We start from the raw sequence: 25,073 nt of genomic DNA on the forward strand, positions 1-25,073 counted from the left end.
GGAACCGGACATTACATCTTCATTTGCAGAGGTTCAACGTGAATTGTCAAGAATGGTTACTGAAAACCATGTGTGGAGGTGTAGAAATCAGGACCATATACAATGGAAATAAACAATGCAAAGCGTGTTTGATTTCACGACTCAGCTGTGAAAGGGCCGGTACAAGATTCAATGTACGAGGAACCAACGATGATGGTCATGTCGCTAACTTCTGTGAAACTGAACAGGTATTTACAGATATTAGTGTTTCTCCAGTGTAATTAGATATCAACTCGGGCTAAGCAAAAACAGAAATGTTTCTAATTAATTTGTTTTGTAAAATCAATACTTGTAGGCGACTTTAAATTTTTCATGAAAACATAATTCTGACAACAACAACAACAAATCACGTTTTACACCCCTTTCACCCCTTGATTACACGAAGAACTGCAGTCAGATGTTGATAAGTCGTTACAATTGGTCAGGCAGTTTGTTTTGAAATTTACTTCATCTGTTCAAAATGTTGGCAACAACCCGGTGATTATCAAAGGCGTGATTGACAGGTCAACAACAACAAAATTAAAATGTAGCAAGGCTTGTTCATTTCGATAGACACCATGGCGACGCTACTAAAATTTAAAACTTCCTCAGTTGAGTTTCATGTCAGTATCGAGGCAACTATTATAGGTCGTTGCAATGGATAAGCAAGGTGTGGAAAAACCCGCTGTAATAAGAGAGAGGGTAGTTCAGCTTTATTTGGGAGCAATGTCTTATTCAATATTTAAAAAACTGTTTTAATACAAGAATATTGCAGGACACGATTGGTTGAAATAATTGTGTTGTTTGCATAAATTAATATTCATGAGCAATGAAAAACTCTTTTCAGTAAAATTGTGCCAAAATGCTTTCCGATAGCACACATGATAGCTCTAACTTGACTGATTCAATCGATATGAGCTGAAAAAATAATCCAAAAACTGAGTGTTTTTTGAGACATGTTTTTCATCAGTTACGGAATTCATGGAAAATGTAGAGACGCGTTGATAGTTCACTCTAGTACTATTGCTCAAAATGTTTTCAGTAACTTTTATCAGTGACTAGTTACCTAATTAGTATGCATTTCAAGAAACAACTGCATGCGCAGTTTGAAATGAAAAATTTTTGAACGCAATAAAATCATGCGTAGAACTCAGTTCAGGGCTTCAGTGCGTCAAACTGGTTGCCATAATAACTTCGTCCGAACGAGTACTATCAATTTGGATTCGTCCCGATCGTCCGTCCATCTGTACTTATGTCCGTTCCGTACTATATCTCGGACACCCATTGACGGATGTCATTCAAACTTTACATGAAGAGAATACATAGTGCCTTACATATACACGTCAAGTTACTTTATGATCGGAGAAAAAATGGCCGACTGGTGGCCATTTTGGATGTAAAATTTCTGATACTTAAACGTGTCCGTAGCAGTTTCTCAGAGATGACTGGGCCGTTTTGGTTGTAGGTGCACGTCATTTTTTTTTCGTGATTCGAACAAATATGGCCAACTGGCGGCCATCTTGTTTTTCGTGGTACCCATGCTACTTTATATTGAATGCAATGAACGTTTCTCTTTAAATTTTGAACAAAAATAGTATACCAAGGGATACATTTGTACCAACATTATTTTTGTGATTCGATTCAATTCAATATGGCTGACCGAAGCCCAATTTTCATGTAAAAGTGCTAAATCGTAATTTTTTCATGTCCTGAGCTGTTCTTCAATGATGACTAGGCCAATTTGGATCAAAGTTGGTATGATGATCATACATATTGGGTTATAGTTGCATGTCATATTTTTTCTGTGATTCAAACTAATATGGCTTACTGGTGGCCAATTTGTTTTTCATGATACCCATGCCTACTTTCCCATGAATGCAATGAACATTTCTGTTTAAATTTTGTACAAAGACAGTATACCAATAGATACATCAACATTATTTTTGTAATTTGATTCAATATGACTGCCCAATGTTCAATTCTTGTGTAAAAGCACTAAATCATAATTTTTTACAAATCCATCTCCTATTAATGGTTTCAATCTAATCTTAATGACTTCATCAGCATCAAATTGATATGTCAGATCACAAACTTTTGGATAGGGACTGTGTCATTAACAATGACTTGTTTTATACATAATTTAATAAGTTAAATAATAATTAATAATTTTAGAGCCTGTATTTCTCTTTGTGATGTTTCTAAGTTGTGTTGAGGATTATTCTGTAAAGAAATCGCTTTAATTATGTCATCTGTTTGTAAAAGGGAAGTTGTTGCTTCGACGAAGGCCTATGGACGACTGACTTTGAAACGTTCCATCCTGATCGGACGGCGCCCTCTAGTGCCAATTCCCCTCTGCAAGTGCTTGTAACCAAAAGTTCTTCCAAAACAACATCTGTTTGTGAATGGATATTGATCAGTGACTTTGGCCTTTCACTGAGTCTGTTTACCACTGTGTGATTTTTTTTCTTTCTTTAGGTTATATTTCTTGAAGATAAAGTGTCTTCATTTATTCAAACACGTGGCTCAGTCCCTTTATTCTGGGAACAGCCAGGAATTCAAGTTGGCTCACATAAGGTGAAAATGTCAAGAGGATATGAAGCATCAGCTCCAGCATTTGAGAGGTTTGTCAAAATAAAACATTTTACAGTGCTCAGTGAGTGTGCCTATAGTGCCGTGTAGTGTCCTGTGTAATAGGCTTTTTTCCGCTTCGGTCGAGATCTCGCAAGACCATTAAATTTGCCTAGCAACCGGTTTCTAGTCATGTGATACAGGTCAAGCTTTGAATCAAAATAGCGCTAAATTGTGCGTGTACCTAGTGTCGTGCATTACATTTTCGAGTGGTTTTTTGCATTTGTTTCACGTTTTCGACCATGGTTGACTTTGACAGAATGACCGTGCCACAGTTCAAAGACTTCGTGCGTAAATTCGGCGTTTCAAGAATATTCTTCTTGCAATCGCTAAAGCTGTGCACGATTTGGAGCTTGAGGAAGACCCTGAATTTTACGCCATGATCCTAAAAAATGAGCTTGCTTCAAGACTTAAAGTAGCAAACTTGGTTGCAATTTCATCGATCCTTTGAAATTACCAGGCTTCTCTATAGTGATTTCACGAATGTTCCAGAATTCTGTTTGTCCGAAGTTTTAATGCGTTATCGGTCCGACTATGACCGGAAGAAGCTCTGGGCCTACAAATCGTGCGAAGATTTCAAGTTCTTTGACGACGGGCATGTTTAAATGTAACATCTGTCTGTGTACTGGCATCACATGTCAAAGGCACATACTTCACATTACTGCGATGTCCTCGACTTGAATATACGGCGTTCGACACCTCTCGCAATCACTGTTGTTGGGTCTGGATACGACTTCAAAGGACCCTTTTCTTCCACAAAATCCAGGAAAGAAGCGTACATATACATGTCCTTGATGATTCTGTGTGAATCAGAATTTCGTCTCGACACTGGCCTGAGATCCATCGATCGCACTTTTCAGACTGCGTTTTTAATTTAGGGAATCGCAAAACACAAATAAAAAAAATAGCATTCATATAATTTTTGTACTGAAAGCGAGAATCACTCTTACATTCGCTGTAAGCGCACCGTTTGACTCCCACTGGGACAGATAATGTTTCGTTATGAGGTTTAAAACGCATAGGACAATGTGGTTGCTACCATATTGAACTGAATGCTTGACCTGTATCACGTGACTCAATTGGTTTCTAAAGTTTGTAAACCGTGGTCACGCGTGATCTCGCAGCTTGCGAAAAATGGCTTATTGTGTGTGTCTGTTTGTTTGCTAATAGGCCCAATTTACTCACCCAGGACGATTATTTATTGGAGGTGTGGCCATCTTAATGATCCTGATAATAACTTGTGTAGCTTATGCTTAGAAATCCTTGTAATTTATTTACACTGACACTAATGTATAGCGGTTCAGTCAGACTTGCTTCCATGGGGCATGGAACGAAAAAACTAAAAAAAACGAAACGTGTAATGAAGTGATGTGGCATTGACCATTTCTTTGTATTATGTTTATTTCAACAGTAGCTTTTGCCATCCTTGTGTCATTGAACTACTGTATGATGTCACAGTAATGACCAGTAATATATACAATATATTTATATAATATGTCAACTTTGAGGATATTATGTTACATTGTTGAATGCGTCACCCTTCCCTACACACACTCACATGTGATACCCGTGTGTCAAAATTATACCTTCAATTCTACTCTAAATAAGTGGGCATGTATTTGTATATTACTACTAGCTTGGAACTAAAAAAGAGCTACATGCTAGTAGTAACAGTATTGTTCGTTTTTTTCTAAGACAAGCCAGGAAATTGTACTCATGCACAATATAATCATTTTGAAAGTTTTTTTTTTAATCCTTTTCAAATCAGTTGTTCATATTGTAAATCCATGAGTAGTGCTCTAAACACATGTAGAAATAGATATATGCTATTTTAGCAAATGCATAAATTAACAAAATCTCAATTTTTAGCTAAAGTATCAACAATCTCATTGTGAGAATATACTTTATTTTAAATTAGCGACATCCAGAATGCTGGCTAAAAAGACATGTTTTACAGTATACATAGATAATTCAGCACCCTGTTTTCTTTATCGTGGTATTGTGACTGATCAGTCAATCTCTGGTTTTTGTTTTTGTCATCACACAGACATTTATCTACAATCAAAGTGCAATATGGGGATCAAGTTATTGTTAATCTCTTAGGAAGCAAAGAAGGAGAAGACATGCTCAGTAAAGCATTCCAGGTATATGCAAATGACATGATATAATTTCTTTGCTCATTGGATCATAAGTTTCTAGTTACACTGCCCTCTCTGATGATAGTTACAGCTTTTGCACTAACAGATTTTCTTCAAGTGTGTTACAACTTGTTAGAGGTAACCATTTGAAATAGAGCAGGGGGGGGGATTTTGGGGGGGGGGGGAGATGTAGACTGATTTCAAGGGAAAAAAATTCCACTGGCTCAATAGGAAGAAAAACCAAAATGCTGGCCATTTTGTTTTAACAAATTTGGTTCCAGAACTATATCTGTGGCATTCCTTGACAATTTCAAACTTTATATATACATCATGTTGCAAAAATGCACGTTCATTCATTTGACAAATCAATTCAAGATGGCTGAATGGCAGCCACTTTAATGTTAAAAACATTTTTTGAGTTGCCAGATTTTAAAATTTTTAACTATTTTTTAGTCTATGAAATGAAATTTGTGTAATCAAAGGCAATTAGACACATGTGTTGATTTTTGAGTTGTGTAGACTGGTAAACTGAGGGCGTCTTCTGTAGTTGTGTAAATACATCAGTGTTTTATTAAATTATGAAAATTATTATTTGCATACTGTAAAATACTTTATTTTAGCAGCAATTTATTTTTGCTGAAAAGACTTTTTTGAGTGTTTTGTACAGAGTTTATTTTCACCGATTTTTGATGAGTTGAATGTAAAATATAGGAAAAAAGGTACCGTATATTCACTAGATTTTATTTTCACTTAATCATTTCAGCAAAAATAGTGAAAATAAATTCAAAGTGAAAATAAAGTATTTTACAGTATTTACCGGTAATTTCATCTTCTGATTGTGAATAAATGTCTACAAAAAGACCCAGCAAAGAATATATTATTAGAATGCTCGGCTGCAAGCATATTAAAACATGTTTTTTTTTATGTCTGTATTTTCATTTTACCATGACGTTTTTTTTTCTAGAGGTAGTGGTGGTGAAAAGGTCAGAGTTGACTGGTGAATGTTAAAAATGGCAATAAAAAGGTCAAAGTTGACAACTATTTGTATATTTTGATTTCTAATAATTTCACCATTTGTAGAATCACCACAAGGCTTCCGCGTTCAGACAAGATATCCCACACGTAGTATTCGACTATCACCAAATATGTAGAGGTGGACGTCCAGAAAACTTACGCAAGGTCTTAAAGCCAAAGCTTGAACAGCACAACAATAGATTTGAATTTTTTTATGCCGAGGGTGATAACGTCTTGAGGTAAGTTTTTACGTGTCTTTAACTTGTTATCGATAGGATGTTCTTCATATTTGACAGTGATTTAGAAATGGGACTAAATTACATGACTTTTCATAAAAATTAAAGCTTGACACAGCCACCATGGACATGGATATATTGCGGGGGGGGGGGGGGGGGGGTCACATATTTTTTACAAGGAGAGCTGCTGTTATTTTGTAAGAAAGATAGAAGTGTGTTTTGAAGTAAAGATGTGAAAGTGATGTACTCTGAAAAGTTATTCAATTCTATATACTTCTAATAATAATACTATATTCTATAAATTAAAAAACAGTTGTACACACTCAACAATTTGGGTTGGAATTCTATTTTATCTCTTATAAAAAAAAAAATTAAAAAAAAATTTAAAATTTTAATTTTATTATATTTAACACTAACAATTAAAGCCTGAGAGACAAACCCAACTACAGATTTGTGGAGATAAATATTCACAGTTGCGACAGAATATTTGAAGTCATTGTAAGTTTTCTCTACATCAAATCGTTTCAAAAATATATATTTCTATTTTCAGGCAGCAGAGCGGTACTGTCAGAACCAACTGTCTCGACTGCCTTGATAGAACTAATGCTGTACAAGCTTTCATTGGATTGGAGGTATTGCCCTTCTCTAATCACATGTTTGGTTGAACCACCCTATTGTTGTGTAGTATTGAGGGTATGCCTTTTAACGCAACATACCATAACACCTTGCTCAATTTGCAGTACCGTATTTATCCGGGTATAAGCCCAGGGTCTTGAACATGGAAAATTGCCAAAAAGAAGGGGTGGGCGTTTGCCAGGAGATCCCCGGCAATAAAACGAAAATTCGCGAAAATTGACAACACGCAGATCGAACTGCGGCAGGGAATTGAACGGCAAATGAAAACATGCAACGGAAATAAATGAACAATATGCAACACTAAAAGTAAAACAAAAATAATGTATTGCTTATAATGTGACAAATAAACCAGAAACAAGCCGGTAGGCTGGTTGGCGATCCGCTCCGCTCAAAAACAAGCACCATGTTTTTGGCTGTTTCCATGGTGTGACGTAAACGTGAAGCTAACGTCGGTTTATAACTAATACGAAGTTCGCAAACATCATTCAGTTTTTGGAAGTCACTTAGTTTATTACTAGGACAACAATCACTCTCCTAGTCCAGTGACTGTGATAGGACGTATTCTGCTGTTACATTTATTATTTCCAACCGTTTTGCGATAGCATTTTCTAGAATGAAGCGTTTCCTGTAAATGCTGGAAAGCGAAATAATGAAATAACGAGATGGTAAATATTTACCTAAAGTACAGTGTGTTGACCTTCATAAAAATATACTTCATAATGCAAAACATTAGTCACGGTGAGTTATTTAAATATACGACTCCTAATCGAAAAATATGACCACAGTCCAGAATTTCAGACGGATATTAAGAAACCTAAGAGCATATCAAAAGCATTTACTCTAAAATATAAAAAAGAACTGCAGTCAAAAGTCAAGAATGCCAGCAAATAAAGGACTCTGTCCCACAATCCTTTGTGCGCGTTATTACGGACACGCGCAAAAAACTGTACCACGCTTGTCAAATCTGGGTCAAATATACAGTACTCTACCATCTTGCCACAGTGGAGTGTTCGGTGACCATTGAATTAGCCCGTAATTCATATTTTATGTGTATTAATTTATTCATCAATTTTCATGACTGACAGTACTGCCCAAATTTTAGCCAAAAAAACGCAACTGGTGAAACGGAAGAGCATTGCCAGGCGATGGACGCGGGGCTCTTTGGCGACGACCGCATAGAGGTCAAAATACGCGTTCTATTTTTACGCGTTAAATATGGCTCTTCCATTTCGCCCCCTCCGGAATGTTCTACTTTCACAGCCTAATCGCAGGTTTTTCGAAAAACGTCGAAAAAACACAAGAATTAGTAGAAATGTTCCTGTTTTGGGCGGATTATTGATGGAGAATAATGTCTTTATTACAAAAATGCTGAAAAATGGCGAAAAACTGCGAACTCGGCAAATTTGGTTGCACAACTTCCCTTTATCATATACACCCAGCGACACCGATAAAACTGGTAGGAGGTAATACATTTGGGGCGAAAGTATTCAAAATCAGTTTTTGGATGTTGCAATGGCAATGGTGGGCCAGGATTGTTTTCCAATTAGTGACGGCACGACCTACCTGTGAAGTATGAACAAAACCGGCCGAGCCGAAACAATCACAGAGGAGTTAAAAGCCGTTGCTGGTGAAAAGTTACCCCAACTTTAGGGTCAAATTTCTCAGTAATGAAAACAGATATCAAAAATTCAAATGGTAACTTTGTGCCCACACTCAAGCTGAGTAGAATGAGCTATGTCTGAAGTGTTTTATCCCAAATTTGTAGGAGGAGATACATTTGGCGCGAAGCTATCCAAAAATCAGTTTTTTGGCTGTTGCAATGGCAACGGTTGGCCAAAAAAATTTTTCAGATTTTTCCTTATAACTAGGGTTAAGGTGTGACCTACCTGCCAAGTTTGAACGAAATCGGCCAAGCCAAAAAAATCACAGAAGAAATAATAGTGAACACTGGAAATGTACACACACAGACACACACACACACACACACACACACACAAAACGACAAAAATGATTATAAGGGCAATCCTAGCGGAACGGATCGCCAATAATAAAAATCGACAGTGAAGAATCATTTGAATTAGGATTTTCCCGCCGACAAACACGCCCAATACGCGTGAACTCAAAATGAATTAAAATGTCAGGTGTTAAACTGCGTAAAATGATTTCCGGTCTTGACAAATTATGAATCAACCGTCATGCAAGATCAATAATAATTTACAAATTTACACAGTAAAATTATAAAAATTCATAGCTGTTTGAAAAAAACTTCTCAGATCTTTATTTGTACGTTCATTGCCATCTTTGTCAAGCTCAAAACCTTCAAAGTCAAAGTCGGTGTCACTGCAGCCGTCGAACAAAATCCCTACAACTTATTCCTGAAGTTCGTCGATATCGTCCCACACAATTTGGACTTAGCACTTTTAATCCACGGATTTCGCAGTCTGTCAGCTTGGCACTTTTCATTCATGTCTAATCATAATAAAGAGACAAGAAAATGGGGTCGCTCTGCTGCGATGGCACACGATGCTTTTGTTTACAGTCTAGCAATCGATCTTTGACCTTTATGCATCTGCTTTACTGATTGGCTAAGAATGACATCATAAAGGTCAAATCGTGACATTGCTTTCTTATCAGATTCGACGCTTATTAATCACGGTGAAAGTTATCATTCAGCAAGTTCCGGCGGTTGGAATGTCTCACTATATGGATATCGCGGTGGACTTGAAATAGGAAGTTTTTTTTTTATCCAACGACAGAAGAATAGTTTTCATGACAGAAATGTAATAGCGGTGATAAAAGATGGTAAAAGTTGGCAGTCTTCGGCGTGACATTACAAAATTGCTGGCCCCAGTTATGGATTCGCAAGCTGCTACAAAATATTTATAAAGCCAGAATAACGTGATTTCAACCATTCTCCCAGGTACGGGTTGCTACAATATTGCAACTTTGTTTTCATTGTCGACGACGCTAAAGCCGAACGAGTGCGACACTTGCTTAGCGGCTCTCCTTATACGATTTGTTTGAATCGTTTCTAAGCAAGCACACACCAGACGGCCGGCCCCTTTTAGGGCCAAGACTTATTTCAAAAAGAGAACTACCGTTTCTGCTTTAATATTTATTTTTATAGACTTGCTGACTGTTATGATTCTGAAAAAAATCAGCGGTGAACGCGCTGCCCTGAAGGCAGAAAGCTGTCACAGCTATTTTGCGTTCACCCCTTGTTTTACGCAATTAAAAAGTATCACGACAGACTTCAAGAAAGTCAACTGTTAATACAACCACAGTCAACGAATAGAAAATAGTTTTTTTTTTTGGTGTAGAAAAAGACCCCCTGGGCGTGTGCCCGGATATGACCTCAACTTCTTTATTGTGTCAGAAGTGGGGGGGGTGGGCGTTTGTCCAGGCATGGGCTCTTACCCGGATAAGTACAGTAGTAAAAAAAAAATGTTCTAAGAGTGCCAATTATTAAAATAAAAATTTGTTATTTTTGGGGGGATGTTAGACAGTTGATATGATCTAGCATCGGTAGGTTTAGTGAGAATTTCACACACACAACGTCGTTCCATTTGAGCTTTGTAGAAATTATGCAAATCTGCTAAAGACAACAATGTGACATCCAAGTCATGTTCAAGATGATTTAAGAGAATTTACGATTTTTTCTATGCACTAGATGCTTCCTAAACAGTTGGAGTGCATGGGTCTGATGGACAAGCCACTCGTCAAATCAAGATTTTTTGAGTTTTACAAGACTATATGGGGATTAAATGGTGATCACGTCAGTAGAATTTATGCAGGAACTGGTGCTCTGGAGGGGAAGACAACGGTAAGTATGAGAACACTGTTTTTTGGTCTTTTCAATGCTTTGTTGCTGTTGGTGTCTAGAACACCTGAGAGAAATCTTGAGATACATTTTGATTTTGCTTAAGAGAAATTTTGATTTTCCATGAGACACTATTGGTTATAACTATGTTCTAATGATATGCAGGGAGCAGGATTATTTTAAGCATGAGAGTTTGCTTTTTGTCACCTCACATGGTTATAAGTTGCTTATCTTTGTTTTACATGTAATTCAAACACAAGCTGCATAACGAGTGTGGCTTTTTCAAACTGTCTCTGTTCATACAGATAATCTACAAATATGTGTTCTAACTTGAAGAAATTACAGATTGATATTATAGAATCACGGTGAAGGTTTGGAAACTCCACCCAGTCTGATTTCAAATAACATACTGTACTTGTAATCGTATCTTCAATGCAGGCCGGTAAACTACGAGACGGTGCTAGATCGGTCACACGAACTATACAGAATAATTTCTTTGATGGTAGTAAGCAAGAAGCTATTGATATTTTGGTGCTAGGCAACACACTTAATGGAGAACGGGCTGACAAAGCCCGAGCATTGCTTGCCAAGAATCAGTTGCACGGTAAGTAGAGAATAAGCAAGTTTATATGAAGCCCAGTCACTGTAATAACACTGTAAAATACATGCAAGATCTACTTGCGATGACTAGGTGTATGCTTACCTGCTGTTCTCTGAGTCGGCGATTGTCGTTGCTCCACATCTTGTTTGATATGGGACTCATAGCAACATACACAGCATGGAAGAGATATTTTTGTTCCCAGTTACTGTATGTATCAGTCAAGAAAGTACATGTAAATGTCACAGCTTGTTTTTCGGTTTTCATTTTAAAATGTCATTTTAGTGACAATTTTATTATTAAAAAACAAAACATAAAAAAAAGCCACACTCGCATAAGGTTTGTAAATTTGATTAACCGGTCTGAGAAGTCTTTTCTTTCTGGGCCCAACCGATTGAAGTCTGTGTGTCAATTCCTTGACTAGGTTGGGCTGTTACATGTTGTATCCTTGCCTGGAAAATTGCCATAATTTAAATAAAAAGAACTCCATGCTGTTGTGCTTTGCTGTAAGCTCTTGTCTTAGGAGAAAAGTTCATTGCAATCTTGAAATTGAAATAAAATGCGTGATAGCTGTGACGTTGGAGGGAGACCTGTGAAAAATCCAAACGTAGATTGCATGTTGCAAATTGATTTGTAATATTGTTGTGGTTTGTAACAGATATTAAGAGTCTAGTAGATTCAGCATGTGACAGTTTCTAATTGTGATAAAACAAAAAACATTTATCACGTAATATAACTACATCATCACATGAAATAAAACACAAGGAAAGGTTTTCTAAATTGATGTCATAATACCAAGTAGATTTAGAGTAGTTGAATATTGGTTTGTCAGTTTGCTTGTTTTTGAAGTGTAATAGTATATTTATGTTAGTTTCACCGAGTTAAACAAAGTGTGTTTGTAATCCCTGTCTCACTGTGTAGTCTTAAAATGATGACATAGTTCTTTACTATACTCTAGAATACACTGAATGTGATTTCTGTTTCTTCACCTGTCAACTCTCACTTTAACTTTCATATTTCCATTTCTGTCATGCTGTGGCAATATATTTCAGAAGAGATAGGTGAGGATGTGTTACAATTCTGAATTCATGAGAATATCAAGGACCTGCAGCTTTCATCGCTTCATCTCAAAGCGTGTATCACATGTCCAACTGATTTCATATGTTGTATATCTCCCTCTAGTGGTGGAATTTGAGAATATTTTTATGTGAGAAAAAAAAAAATAATAATTGCCATTGGTTTTTGTTTTTAAACAAATACTAATAATCCCATACTAATAAGAATGCTTGAGGTTTTGCTTGATGTCTTCTGTTTTTGTTTTTTATGTTCTACGTACTTGTACATGTTTCATGGTCTTTTCCCCACAATAACTGAAATACAAAGTTTTAGGTACAGTATGATATTATTCATCACTGGTAATAGTTTGTCTATGTACACTGCTTCAAATTCTTCTTTTAAATTGTTATGCTCAATGTTGAATCTTTTTCTTTTTTTTTAAAGTATATTTTCACTTTACAATCGATTGTTTGTTTACATATCAATAATTTCACATTATTTTGGTAATTGTGTTTTTACTTTAATGTCTTTTCTCAAATAATCGATTAATGTTAAATATTGACACTTGTACATACTTACCACGTTTCCACTGGCACAGAAAACAATAAATATACCCAAATTGTGTCTTCCGTGCACTGTTTCTGGAAAAAACATTGATGTGTGGAATTTAAGTATTGAACCTCAGGCAAATATTGTTTTTGGAAATGAAAGGGGGGGGGTTGGACAACTGGAGTTGGGTAGGGTGTTTTGTTCACATTTATACAGATTGTCATACCAAATAGAAAGTATATATAAAAAGAATGAAAATAAGTTTTAAAAATTAGATGAGACTTTTTTGTGAGATACCTAACAAGGTAAACGTTTCACAATCCACTGTTGGCAAGTTGCACTCACATGCTAAGTGTGTGATAATTATATTGCAATAATATGCTAATTATATGATAATGAGTAGAGTTGAATCAACTTTAGTTTGTTCACAGTCCCTCTGTCACTGATAGAGCTTGTCTAATAACTCATTTACATATGGCAAAAATGACTTTCCTGAAAAGGTAAATAGATAAAGTATTTGCTTCAACTCTTAAATGATAATCAATTGTCTATTTTTTAGCGTCTCCTGGTATTTTACAAACCATGGTGATGAGACAAGAGGAGTACACATTCAGTTCCAAATTACGGGTTGCCATAGGAACATGGAATGTCAACGGTGGTAAACATTTCCGCAGTATCGCCTTCAAACACCAGTCTATGTCTGATTGGTTGTTGGACAATCCTCAGATAATGGCGGCCCAAGATCCAGGTGAGTATTTTTTTTTTTTTTCACTTTATCATCATTTTTATTTCAGTATAAAATGTCTTTCTAATATACTGTAAAATACTTTATTTTTAGCTGTAATTAATTTTCGCTGAATAGACTTTTTGGGTGTTTTGTGTGGAATTAATTTTCACAGATTTTTGACAAGTTGAATGTAAAATATAGGAACAACATTATATTTGCTGGATTTTATTTTCACTGAATCATTCTTTCAGCGAAAATAGCAAAATTTAATTCCAAGTACAAATAAAGTATTCTACAGTAGATAAAACAAGCTGTGTTACTAGCTCACATATAGGAGTCATTATTGTTATTAGTGTCAATTCTGCTAGCTATAACTTTTCATGAATTTGACAGGTTGGCGAAAATCAGAAAACTTCTTAGCAATGACTTGTGTGAGTTTAGTGTCTCTAAATGTGGTTATTAGTCATCAAATTTCCAAGTTTATATTATATTGTATTTGCAGTGCATTCTCTATAAGACGCGTACATAAACCAAAAATTGAATTTGCTCTATTAGTAGAGCACGTACTTATATATATGATACAGGAACGTGAATGGTCAAAAAAGGTTATTATTTCAGTGAACAACAATTGCAATTTTCCATCTATAATGTGCTTTTATTGTTGATGCGATTCTAATAGATCAAATATGGTAATTATGATGTGACTCATTTTGGACACACCTCTATCATTTGAGCTTATGATGGTTAACATAGATGGCTGACTGTGCTAACCGGTAATGATACCATGATTTTTTTCTCCGTTATAATTCTCAGAAAGTGTGAACACCAGAACGGATTTTAGTACTCCAGTTGATATCTACGCTATTGGATTTGAAGAGATGGTCGATCTCAGTGCGGGTAATATCATAAGTGCCAGGTGAATATTCGACCTTTGGACAAAAATAGCGCCCTCTATCATGCTCGGCAAATTTTTCTATGTGAGGGAATAAATAGCGCCCTCTATAAGGTGAATTTTTTGAGCAGTGGAAATATATGTCTTTTTCACAAAAATATAGAGCATAAAAAGACATCTTGAAATAAAATATGTAGCAGTAAATTTTAAAAACAAAGTGTGTAATTGATGATGTGTAAATTAAATTTATTATGAATTGAATTTGTGTAAACAAACAAACAGTGAGTGAGCGTATTGCAATGTTCTGCTTTTAAATATCTATGTTCCTGTTTTCTCTTTCAGTACCACAAATCAAAAACAATGGGGAGCGGAGTTACAGAAAACTTTGTCCAGAGATAACAAGTACATCTTAGTTGCGTCAGAACAGCTGGTTGGAGTGTGCCTTTATATATTCGTAAGACCACGTCATGCACCATACATAAGGTATGCATCATTTGCTCTGTGAGCTTCCAAGCCTCGTTCTAGTTTTTATCAGCAAATTGGACTTAAACTTGATTTTTATTATAATTTTGTTATCATCTTGAAAGTTGTGTGATTTCAAATTTGAATTTTTATAGTACACAAAATCCTGCCTAAATAACGCTTTAGTTGTCACTCATATGGGGAGGGGGCCATAGTTTGAATAGATATATAACTGTATTGGTTTGATAATCTGATTCAAAATAACTGTTTTTGTGCTGAAAAATCATCGTAATATAGCATTTCTGGCATTCCGGAACCAGATCTTAGATGTTTACAGAAGGATTTTGTTCAAACTTCGTACATACATTGGATAGTATGGGACCATGATGCATTTCATTTTGTTTTTCAAATCGGATTCAAAATGGCTAACTGGTGGCTATTTTGTTTTAATTAAAAGCTGTTGTGACATGCTTTGATTATGTTCAAATTTTATATATTCTCATTATACATCATGTCATGGATATACAAATGAATTGGTTAGTTGATCTGATTCAAAATTGCCACATGGTGGCCATTATTGTGCTAAAAAATTATCAAAAAATCAAGCATTTCTGGCATTCCAGAACCGAATCTCAGTCTTTTATGGATGGATTTTGTTCAAACTTGGTACATACATTAGACATTATGGGTCCCTGATGCATTTCTTTTTGTTTTTCAGATCAGATAATGAATGTTCAAATTTTGTGTATTCATTATACATCATGTCATTGATATACAGATGTATTGTTTTGACTATCCAATTCAAAATGGTCGATCAGTGGACATTTTGTTTTAATTAATGCTGTTCCAGAGCAATATCTCTCAATGTAATTGTTTAATGATCAGTTACAAGATGACTGAATGTCTGTCATTTTAATGTTGAAAAATCAAAATCAAGCATCAGTTTCTGGATCCATGTCACTGACATGTTCCAACTATATTACTACGGTATATATTACTATATCTTAAATTTGATAACTAACAGGGACTATGCCATGCATGGCTTGTTATCTCAACTTTAAGTCTTACATACTTCAAAATGGTGTCTCATACTCTTCACCTCCATTTTACAACCATTTCTCTCTTTATATAGGGACGTGGCAATTGACATGGTCAAAACTGGCTTAAAAGGCACTGCCGGAAATAAAGGTGGTGTTGCAATTCGCATGATATTCCACAGTACGTCTATGTGTTTTATCTGTGCGCATTTAGCAGCGGGTCAATCACAGGTCAAGGAACGAAATGAAGATTACCAAGAAATTTCCAAGAAAATACTCTTTCCAATGGCATGTATCTTGCTTCTTGTATCACTGTTGATGTAATAGGAGTTGTGTGGGTGTATTTTGATTAAATCATTACAAATTCTGTTTAGAATAATTATGCAAATAATATGCAAATGTTATGCAAATTAACATGTCTATTTTTTATTGCTACAGTGGTTCAAATCTCTGTTTGCAGATGGAACTATGGTGCAACATTTTGTTTAGAAAAATTATGCAAATGTTATGCAAATTAACATGTCTATTTTTCATTGCCACAGTGGTTCAAATCTGTTTGCTGATGAAACTTTAGTGCAACATTCTGTTTAGAATAATTATGCAAATAATATGCAAATGTTATGCAAATTAACATGTAAATTTGTTATTGCCACAGTAGTTCAAATCTCTGTTTGCTGATTAAACTTTGGTGCAACATTTTGTTTAGAATAATTATGCAAATAATATGCAAATGTTATGCAAATTAACATGTCAATTTTTCATTGCCACAGTGGTTCAAATCCCTGTTTGCTGATGGAACTTTGGTGCAACATTTTGTTTGTTTTTGAAAAAAAACTAAATTATGCAGCTTTTTTTTTTCTGAGCAATAACAGAAGTAGACTTTTACTTTGCTGAAGTGTTGAAAATTCTACTGTATGGTTTCTATGACAATACATTTGTTGAGATGTTTTGTTTCTCTTTCAATGCAGGGACGGTTTCTTTACTCGCATGACTACATATTCTGGTGTGGAGATTTTAATTACAGAATTGACTTACCGAATGATGAAGTAAAACAACTTGTAGCAGATAAGAATTGGAACGCTTTAAAGCATTATGACCAACTCATCCAACAACGGAAAGATGGACAGGTAAATTTGAATTTCAAAATTAGAATCCAGTGGGAAAAATATTATCATGTGACATTTGCTAACCAATCACTGATCATATCACTACAATTTATATATGGACTGCTCCATTATTTTGTAGGTATTTAATGGTTTCAGTGAGGGTGATATCAAATTTGCTCCAACTTATAAATATGATTTATTTTCCGATGACTATGACACGAGTGAGAAAATGCGAACGCCTGCTTGGACTGATCGGGTGTTGTGGCGGAGGAGTAGGAGAAGGAAACCACGTGAGATACTACTTTTATTTGACCTATAAGGGATTGGAATTGACAATCAGTTCTACAATGTCTGTTTGGTTTCAAATTAAAAATGATTTGTCAATGTCAATGCTGGCTTTAGTTTAGTACCATAGTATGTACAATCATGAAGTTGTAGGTAACATGAAACTCCATCACCATATTTATTTTGTCAAATAGTCACAAACTGCTATTTTTAGATCAGTACCTAGCAAAATGTTTAGAGTGCTTTTTAAAACCCAGATTTTAAAAATGGCATGTTATAATTTGTTTCCATAGCAACTGAGAATGATGAAGACGATGATTGGGATCCTGGCAGAATCTTACACTACGGCAGAGCAGAACTTAAAACATCCGATCACAGGTCAGTTTTTCACCATTTTGTCGTAATAGTTCTTACTGATCAGCGATATAGCGACATTTGTTATTGTATTCTCATGCCAGTTGGCAGAAATGTAAACAAATGAAATCACAATGTGACTGTGACCTTTTCATCACTAGACTGTCTCGCCTAAATTTTTCTGCACTTTTTTTTCTTTATATTCTTCAATATTTCTAGAATTGCACCCTAATTTTGGAACCATCAGACAAAATTTTAGTAAATTTTCAGTGTTTACTTGACTATTTTTGTCCCAATCTTCTGAAGGAAGACTAGAAACAGGACTTTTTTGTGAATTTATGATGAAAAGAAGGAACTGGTGGTGAAAAGGTTTAAAGCCACTGTGGATAATTAAGTACAATTTGTACATTTTCAAACAGACCCGTGATTGGAATTCTTGAAGTGGAAATCCAGCACGTCGACGAAGAGAGCAGACAACAAGTTTACGAAGATGTCATTCATCGTCAGGGTCCACCGGATGCAACAGTTGTGGTTTCCATGGCAACATCATCAGTAGGAGAAGAGGAGTTTAGTGATGAGATGGTGGATATAGTTTTGAGTACTCTTGAGAAAGTTGGAGTAATCATATTAGTGAGGTAAGTTTTGAAATAAAAACCAAAGAGGGCGCCAAACAACTGGAGGAGTCAGTACCACAAATAGATGATATGGTGTATTATTGAATTTGTGAGTAGTAGTACTAGAGTATTGCCATGGCAACATCTGCTGTGGCAGAGAATAATTTGCAGTTAAAATATAGTATATACATATATATTTTCTATTTCTTAATTCTAGGTTTGTCAATAATAACATGCTGTTAACATTTCAAAATGGCAGGGATGCCCTGTCTGCACTGAAATTTGACAACATGGAGGTAAATATGACATCATAGATCTTATTCATTTCTTTTCTCACGTAATTTAAACTTATATTGCCATATTCTGGTTAACCAATCAGATTTCATGTTATATCTTGTACGTATATAGGCAAATGGTAATACTCTATCTGTCAAACTACTTAGCGAGAATTGGTTGGAAATATTAGAAAATGAACTGACGCTTTGTAGTAGTAACACTGAAAGGCTGTACAATCCAACTGCCAATGATTTACTCGGTGAAAGTTTTGATATACCATCAATGAGCTTTGATATAGAAGGTAAGTTGTAATTAAATATATTGAGAAATTGTATATTTCAGGTCCAGTGTCTGTATTATCAGTACTTATGTACAACAGTGTGGTTTCCCAGACATCTTTGAATATAACTAACTGCAATAGAATCACCTTATCTATGTTGGCATGGGAAAATATGTCAAAGTTAACATTTTGGATTATGTAAATGTAGAGATTAATCTGATGGTGAAAGTTAATGAAATATGAAACTAGTCCAAATATGGAAATAGTGGATCTTAAAAGTAGTGCAAACATGAAATTAGTGTAAAAATGAAAATAGTAAAAAAACAAAAGTGTTGGAAAATAAAATTAGTGCAAACATGAAAATAGTGCAAACATGAAAATAGTGGAATACAAAAGTTCAGCATTAAAATGTGAAAGTAGTCCAATATGATCATAAAAAAAAAGCACATTTGAACCTTGGTGAATGACAATGCTTCAGGTTTCATTTTTAATCATATCCGTAACACTTCTCAAGAAATTAATTTACCAGAGCTGTTGATTTCAGATGAAGAAATAGAAGATATTGATGATGAACTTGAGGATGGGGAGGTAGCATCTTCACCACAGTTGCTACCCCAGCCATTGGCACCTGAAGTAGTGACACCAACAAACTCGCGACCATCAACACCACATTTCTTGACGTCATCACCCACACCTGAATCCAGACCTGCAGAAAAGAAGGTACCACCGAGTAGACCGCCGCCACCACAGAGACCTCCACCTCCAAGTAAAATCCCTGGTGGTGGTCCCCCTAGGCCGATTGGTGCGCCTATGATGACAGCACAGAAACCAGCCGTCACTGCCACAAATACAGCTCCCGCTGTTCCTAACACTAAACCTAAAGCTGCTGTTTATAGAGTAAGTATGTAATTGCTTGCCCTCATTTCACTTCATTCGTGTGTCTGCTTGGACATGCCTGAATGTTCAACCTATAGTATAGGATACACACGCACATCATTCATTTCATGATCTATACGGCATTCCATTCCAGGACTGGATCAAACCAAACTTTACACATTCATTATAATTTACTATTATACTATATACTATTGGTTCGAAATATAAGAATTTGATGGTGTTAGCCAATCAGAATGGACTTTACAATCTGTTCTCTGTTTATATTTTGCAGCCATCAAGAATCAGTAATCCTTATGGTGTGGCACACTCTGGTCATGCTGCAAACGAAGATGAGGCTTTGCAGTTGCTGATTGACTTTGGGATGCATGTTCCAACCGAGCCGCAGAAAATGTCACCTGAAACTACACTACCAAAGAATAACAGCACCAGTGATCTGCCAGTGATGGACACCACCCCACAACCAGTTCATCCAGTTCACAGTGATGGTGACTTGGCAAGTACAGTGATGGATCCAATACACGTCCAACAAAAATCTGATTCCCTACCACAACCATGTATACCGCAACCTGCACCAAGATCCAAACCAGTGCGGTCGGCCCCACCAGTGCCTGCAAGTCGCCCATCTCGTACTCTCCCAGAAGCAATTGCTGTGAATAATGTTGAAGACAGACAGACACCACCGCCCGTGCCTGTTGGGCGACCGAACCGACCACTCACACCTGTTAATGGGAACACTGAAAGAGGAAGTACACCCCCTCCAGCTGTACCGCAAACAAGACCAATCAGACCACTGACTGTGGCTGTTGAGGAACTTTCTGCTAATCCACCAGTACCACAAAGCCGACCTGGGAGGCCTTTAAGCGTAGCTGTGCAGGGAACACAGCCTCCAGTGCCATCATCCAGACCTATGAAACCTATTAGTGTATTGCAGGAAACCACAACAGACTCACCAAGTCTGCCACCACCACCATTGCCACAATCCAGACCAAACCGACCTCTCACATCGACCAGTCAAGGAACTGAAAAATCTGATTGGATCAAGTTTGATGATAATGATTCCTTTAGTTCAAATAGTGGAACTGAATCTCCAGCCACTGTGGGTGTGTTACCACCACCATTGCTACCCACTGTTTCCCCCACCATGCTGACACCACAGTCTGTCAGTCCAGTATCCACAGGGTCTCCAGCAACCCCTCCACCTTTGACAGGTAGTGCTCCCCCTCCACTCCCATCTAGACCCAAAGTTATGCCTGCACTCGATTCAGCTATATTTCAAGGGTCTATACCCGTCGCTCCACCAAGATCAAAGAAAAGTCCATCAAGTCCATAGATTTCATTCAGTATTTCCTACCCTGTACATTCTGTAGATAGAATATTTCATGATTGGTTTCCCAGAGCAATCAGTATCTGTACGATATGTCAAAATGTTTAACAGGCACCAGCTTTGCATGCATGTGTTTGTTCATTTTTCCAATATTTTATTCTCATTTGAGTCAACAGAGTGCCTAACTTGATGAATGACTTATACAGAACATGTTTGATGCCATTGAAATGTGAATATTATAGACATATTATTGTATATGGTGCTGTTGGTGTCCATGTGTAAAATCTGAAATTACAGATCTATAACAGCAAACTAGTATTGTCATTTTGAAGAAGTTGCCATGCCTATTTATCATTTACATATTTAAGATGTGGTTGTGAGGGAGGCTGCCATTCTAAAAATGATGTAAATTTAGACTTTACAATCAAGATGTGCTTAAACATAATTTTTTTAGTCGCTGAGATACAAAATGTAACACAAGACTTGGTGTACAGGAGGTGTATTGCACATTACTATCATGTCTCCTGATTGGAATCCTTCTTCTATCAATGTTATCCCATATTTAACACATCACTCGCTGGAGCTTGTTTATAGGTACATTAGAAATCATCAATTCATGGCTATCGATGCAGTTGATGTGTTAAGAGTAGTGAAGTCCTTGAAATGAGAACATTTCTATTAAATAGGTGAGGCTGAAATTAGCATTTTTTTCCTGTGAGCTTATTGTACAGTCCTGCTTGTAGTGTTTCTTTTAAGCAATCATTGAACACCAATCAGTATGGAAATTTTATTTTATACATTTTTGTACAGAAATATGAACTCACTATTGCTAGCAACTGAATCTTTTGTAAAGAGGAGAGAAAAGGAGATATCATTGTGTAGTGCTGCTGAATCATCACCAAAATGTACAATTTGTGGTTTTGTAATTTTTGAAATGTAAGCATTTGTTACCCTTATCTGTGCATGTATAATGTTGTGGCTTTAACGTTTGTACACATTCCACTGCGATTTATTTCTGTAAATATCTGTTGTGTTATTGACTGTCTGTAAATTGTAGAAATCTGTTTATTAATATATTTTACCAGTGTATATTAATCTTTGTTTCTGAAAATCTGTGAATTTTGTTATGTTAGTATTTACAATATGATGTGTTATGTTCACTTTTAACACAAAATAGAACTGCGACAAATTTTGTTATGGCTCGTAAAATGTCTATATTATTTGGAATTTGTTATTGCCATAAAAATTAGACAATCATTCGCAGTAACATTAATTCTTTTTTTCTTGAAAATATATCAAATATGTTAAAAATATTGTAATGAATCCAGCAAAGTTTACCAGCTCAAAAAGTTACTGTCAAACACTTCTAGTTTAAATATTAAATAATACTCATATTTTAAATACAGTAAACAATTAAATTTTCATGATTTGATGATTTTTGAAAGTCACCAACTCACAAAATTTACAGAAATTGTCCCCTGCGAAATTAAAGCAGTTTTCCATAAGTTTATTCACATATCACAAATCACAAATCTGAGCTGTTTGATTCATTCACTTACTGTTGAGTTCTGAAAAAGACCATTTCTTATGCCTCTACAGATGACCCCCTCACTCTTATGAATTGGCCACAATTTTGTTATTTGAGTTATAGCACAATACATAAAATATATAGCTTTATGTAAATTTTTAAAAATTCTGCTATTTTGGTTGAATATTCAGTTAGCCTTTCCAGTCATTTCACTTAAACTGAATCTTGAACATCTGATCAGTTTATGTATAAAAAAAAATTATTTCAAAAAAATAAAGCACATCTTTGTAATGTTCACCCCTGTACCATAATAGACTGGTCTAATAGAAAAATTTACAAGTTTGTTGGTGAGAATGGTTTAGAAGCCGATTCAAAAAAATGTTATTTAAGATACAGGACGCTACAGGTAACTTGAAAGTCTTGAATGAAAATTATTGTTCAAAAATTTGATTATAAATTCAAAATAAGTGAGAAAATGATTGAACAAAGTGATGTGTATAATGATGGAATAGATATTTACATTTTTAGAAAGTTATGATTTAATCCTACAAATGTTTTATGTTTATGGTATACAAGTGCTGATTGGTTATTGGCTCCAAACTGTACATACTAATTGCCCATTAAAGTGGTAATAGCTGTGATTTTGAACATTTTTAACATCTAAATATGACCAAATCTTACCAAAATATTGTTTTAGACCCAATTGCATGGGCAAAGTAACCCGAAACAACGCTAATGTCTTGGAATGCGAAGTAAAAAATATGGATCGAAAAGTCATCAATTTGTTGAAATCAGCCATGCGGTAGGAAAAAAAATTGTAATGCACATTAGGCCACACTGATTTAATTTTATGGATGACATCCTCTGGAGACCCCAAAACTAATGCGAGAGGGCGAAAAAAAAAAAAAAAAAACTGCCAAAAAAAAAATCCTGCTAAAACCACAGGACTACGGAGCTGGTATTACGAATTGAACCACAGAACAGAGTGTATCAAAAAAAACAAGAAGTCTTTATTTGTAGGAGGCACATGTTGATGTACACATCTCGTACTGTATTACTGTCACAGGTATAACCATTTCAGACAAGCTCTAGTACATGTAGTCATGATGAAGTACCTTCAGTCAGAAACACTTCATTCAAGGTACAGCATGAACACCATTTTCAGTACAAGTCAAGGGCCAGTTTTTTTTTTTTTTATTTCTTTCTGTTAGACCCTTTTTATCCTTTCCTAAGGATTTTATGCGTCTAATAAAAAAAAAATATCACTACTTTATGACAATAACTAACAAAACATTGCACTGTGTGTGCAAGATGTCCTTAAAGTTGTCTGGACAAAACACGCTTAGCCGCTACCAATCTCTCGTATAGCTGTGTAAACGTCACATCTCCGTGGCAGACGTCAATTGTGTACCAGTCTACAACAATCCCTCTGAACTTTTATGCTCACGTATTTTGGTTGGCGTGGTCGCCATGTTGGAATCATTTACGACAAAATTGGCACGTTTTGAGGTAGTTCAAAACGAGTTTTACAACAAGTCAGCGCTTTTGGGACAATACGAGTCGGCATATTCCGGGCAGACAACCGATCTGTGAAGACTCATCATCAAAGATTTTTTTTTTTTTTTTTTTTGAGAACAGGTGAAAACTAATGCACGCGCGGATGTCATTCATAAAATTAAGTCGCTGTGGCCTTACCGGTAATATAGAAAATAACATATAAAATCTTCAGTAAGAGGCCGTCAGACTGAGGCTTTGACATTTTGCGCAGACCCCCCAATAAAGTTGTCATCTTGTACCACAATCCCTTGTCCCACAATTGCTTGATGAAATTGAATGTCGATAGATGGTGCTCTCTGGAGACCTAGACATGTAACCCTGCGTATACGCTATGATTCAGGCGATGACACAGGAAATGTAAAAAAAAAAAAATTGATTGATAGTTACAGCTATTACCGCTTTAATCTACTTAAATTGACCAATTATTTTTAGCTTTTCACAGATATCAATCCCAATATGCAGTCAACTTTGGTGTATTTATGTGCTCTGAAATTATCCTCCCTTCTGTATAGTTTGGAGTCAATTCTTGTATTAGTCCCAAATAAAAAGTTAATAATTTAAATAAAAACATTTTATTTATGAACATATTTATATATCAGAATTATGATATTCTGGAACCCACATGGCAACAGCTCATCTAAATGTACTTAAAAACTGAAAATTGTTGATGCAGGCAATTATTTTTAGAATGAGCTTTTTTTTTAACAATGCAGGCATGCTATTATAGCTTTCAACTCGTGTTTTACTGTACAAGTTGTTATTGTGGTTCATTTCCTATGTAAATATTTATGAAAAATTATAAGCAATATATACTAGTTAGTAATGCAATAAAATGTATATCATAAAAGCAAAAAAATTGTAGTCTCGCATTATGCCTACAATATGTATCAGCCCACATTAAACAATGCAGCCAGCACACTATTTGTTGCATATTCTATTTTTTTTAACAAAATGGCTCATCAAACTATTACTGGATACAAATATACAATTGGAATAGTAATCAATATGCAAATATACTAAGATATTTTGAATCAAAACATT

The 25,073-nt window shown here is 35.6% G+C and overlaps 1 protein-coding gene across 1 annotated transcript in view; it reads left to right on the forward strand.

The window, feature by feature from the left end:
- LOC102810151 (polyphosphatidylinositol phosphatase SYNJ1-like) overlaps positions 1–24,888 on the forward strand; it is a 32,131-nt gene extending 7,243 nt beyond the window's left edge. The window contains exons 4-22 of the mRNA XM_085501468.1: positions 2–227; positions 2,494–2,639; positions 4,694–4,790; positions 5,865–6,037; positions 6,585–6,666; positions 10,341–10,493; positions 10,929–11,094; positions 13,253–13,441; positions 14,234–14,336; positions 14,655–14,795; positions 15,907–16,099; positions 16,780–16,938; positions 17,057–17,207; positions 17,496–17,580; positions 17,976–18,191; positions 18,388–18,466; positions 18,579–18,747; positions 19,271–19,623; positions 19,895–24,888. Coding sequence (XP_085357594.1) covers positions 2–227; positions 2,494–2,639; positions 4,694–4,790; positions 5,865–6,037; positions 6,585–6,666; positions 10,341–10,493; positions 10,929–11,094; positions 13,253–13,441; positions 14,234–14,336; positions 14,655–14,795; positions 15,907–16,099; positions 16,780–16,938; positions 17,057–17,207; positions 17,496–17,580; positions 17,976–18,191; positions 18,388–18,466; positions 18,579–18,747; positions 19,271–19,623; positions 19,895–20,953 — 3,940 coding nt within the window. The 3' untranslated portion in view covers positions 20,954–24,888. The remainder of the gene's footprint in view (position 1; positions 228–2,493; positions 2,640–4,693; positions 4,791–5,864; positions 6,038–6,584; positions 6,667–10,340; positions 10,494–10,928; positions 11,095–13,252; positions 13,442–14,233; positions 14,337–14,654; positions 14,796–15,906; positions 16,100–16,779; positions 16,939–17,056; positions 17,208–17,495; positions 17,581–17,975; positions 18,192–18,387; positions 18,467–18,578; positions 18,748–19,270; positions 19,624–19,894) is intronic.
- The last annotated feature ends 185 nt before the right edge of the window (positions 24,889–25,073 follow it).

This window comes from Saccoglossus kowalevskii, chromosome 7 (genome assembly GCF_978046115.1).
Source record: "Saccoglossus kowalevskii chromosome 7, keSacKowa6.1, whole genome shotgun sequence".
NCBI classification, from domain to species: Eukaryota; Metazoa; Hemichordata; class Enteropneusta; family Harrimaniidae; genus Saccoglossus; species Saccoglossus kowalevskii.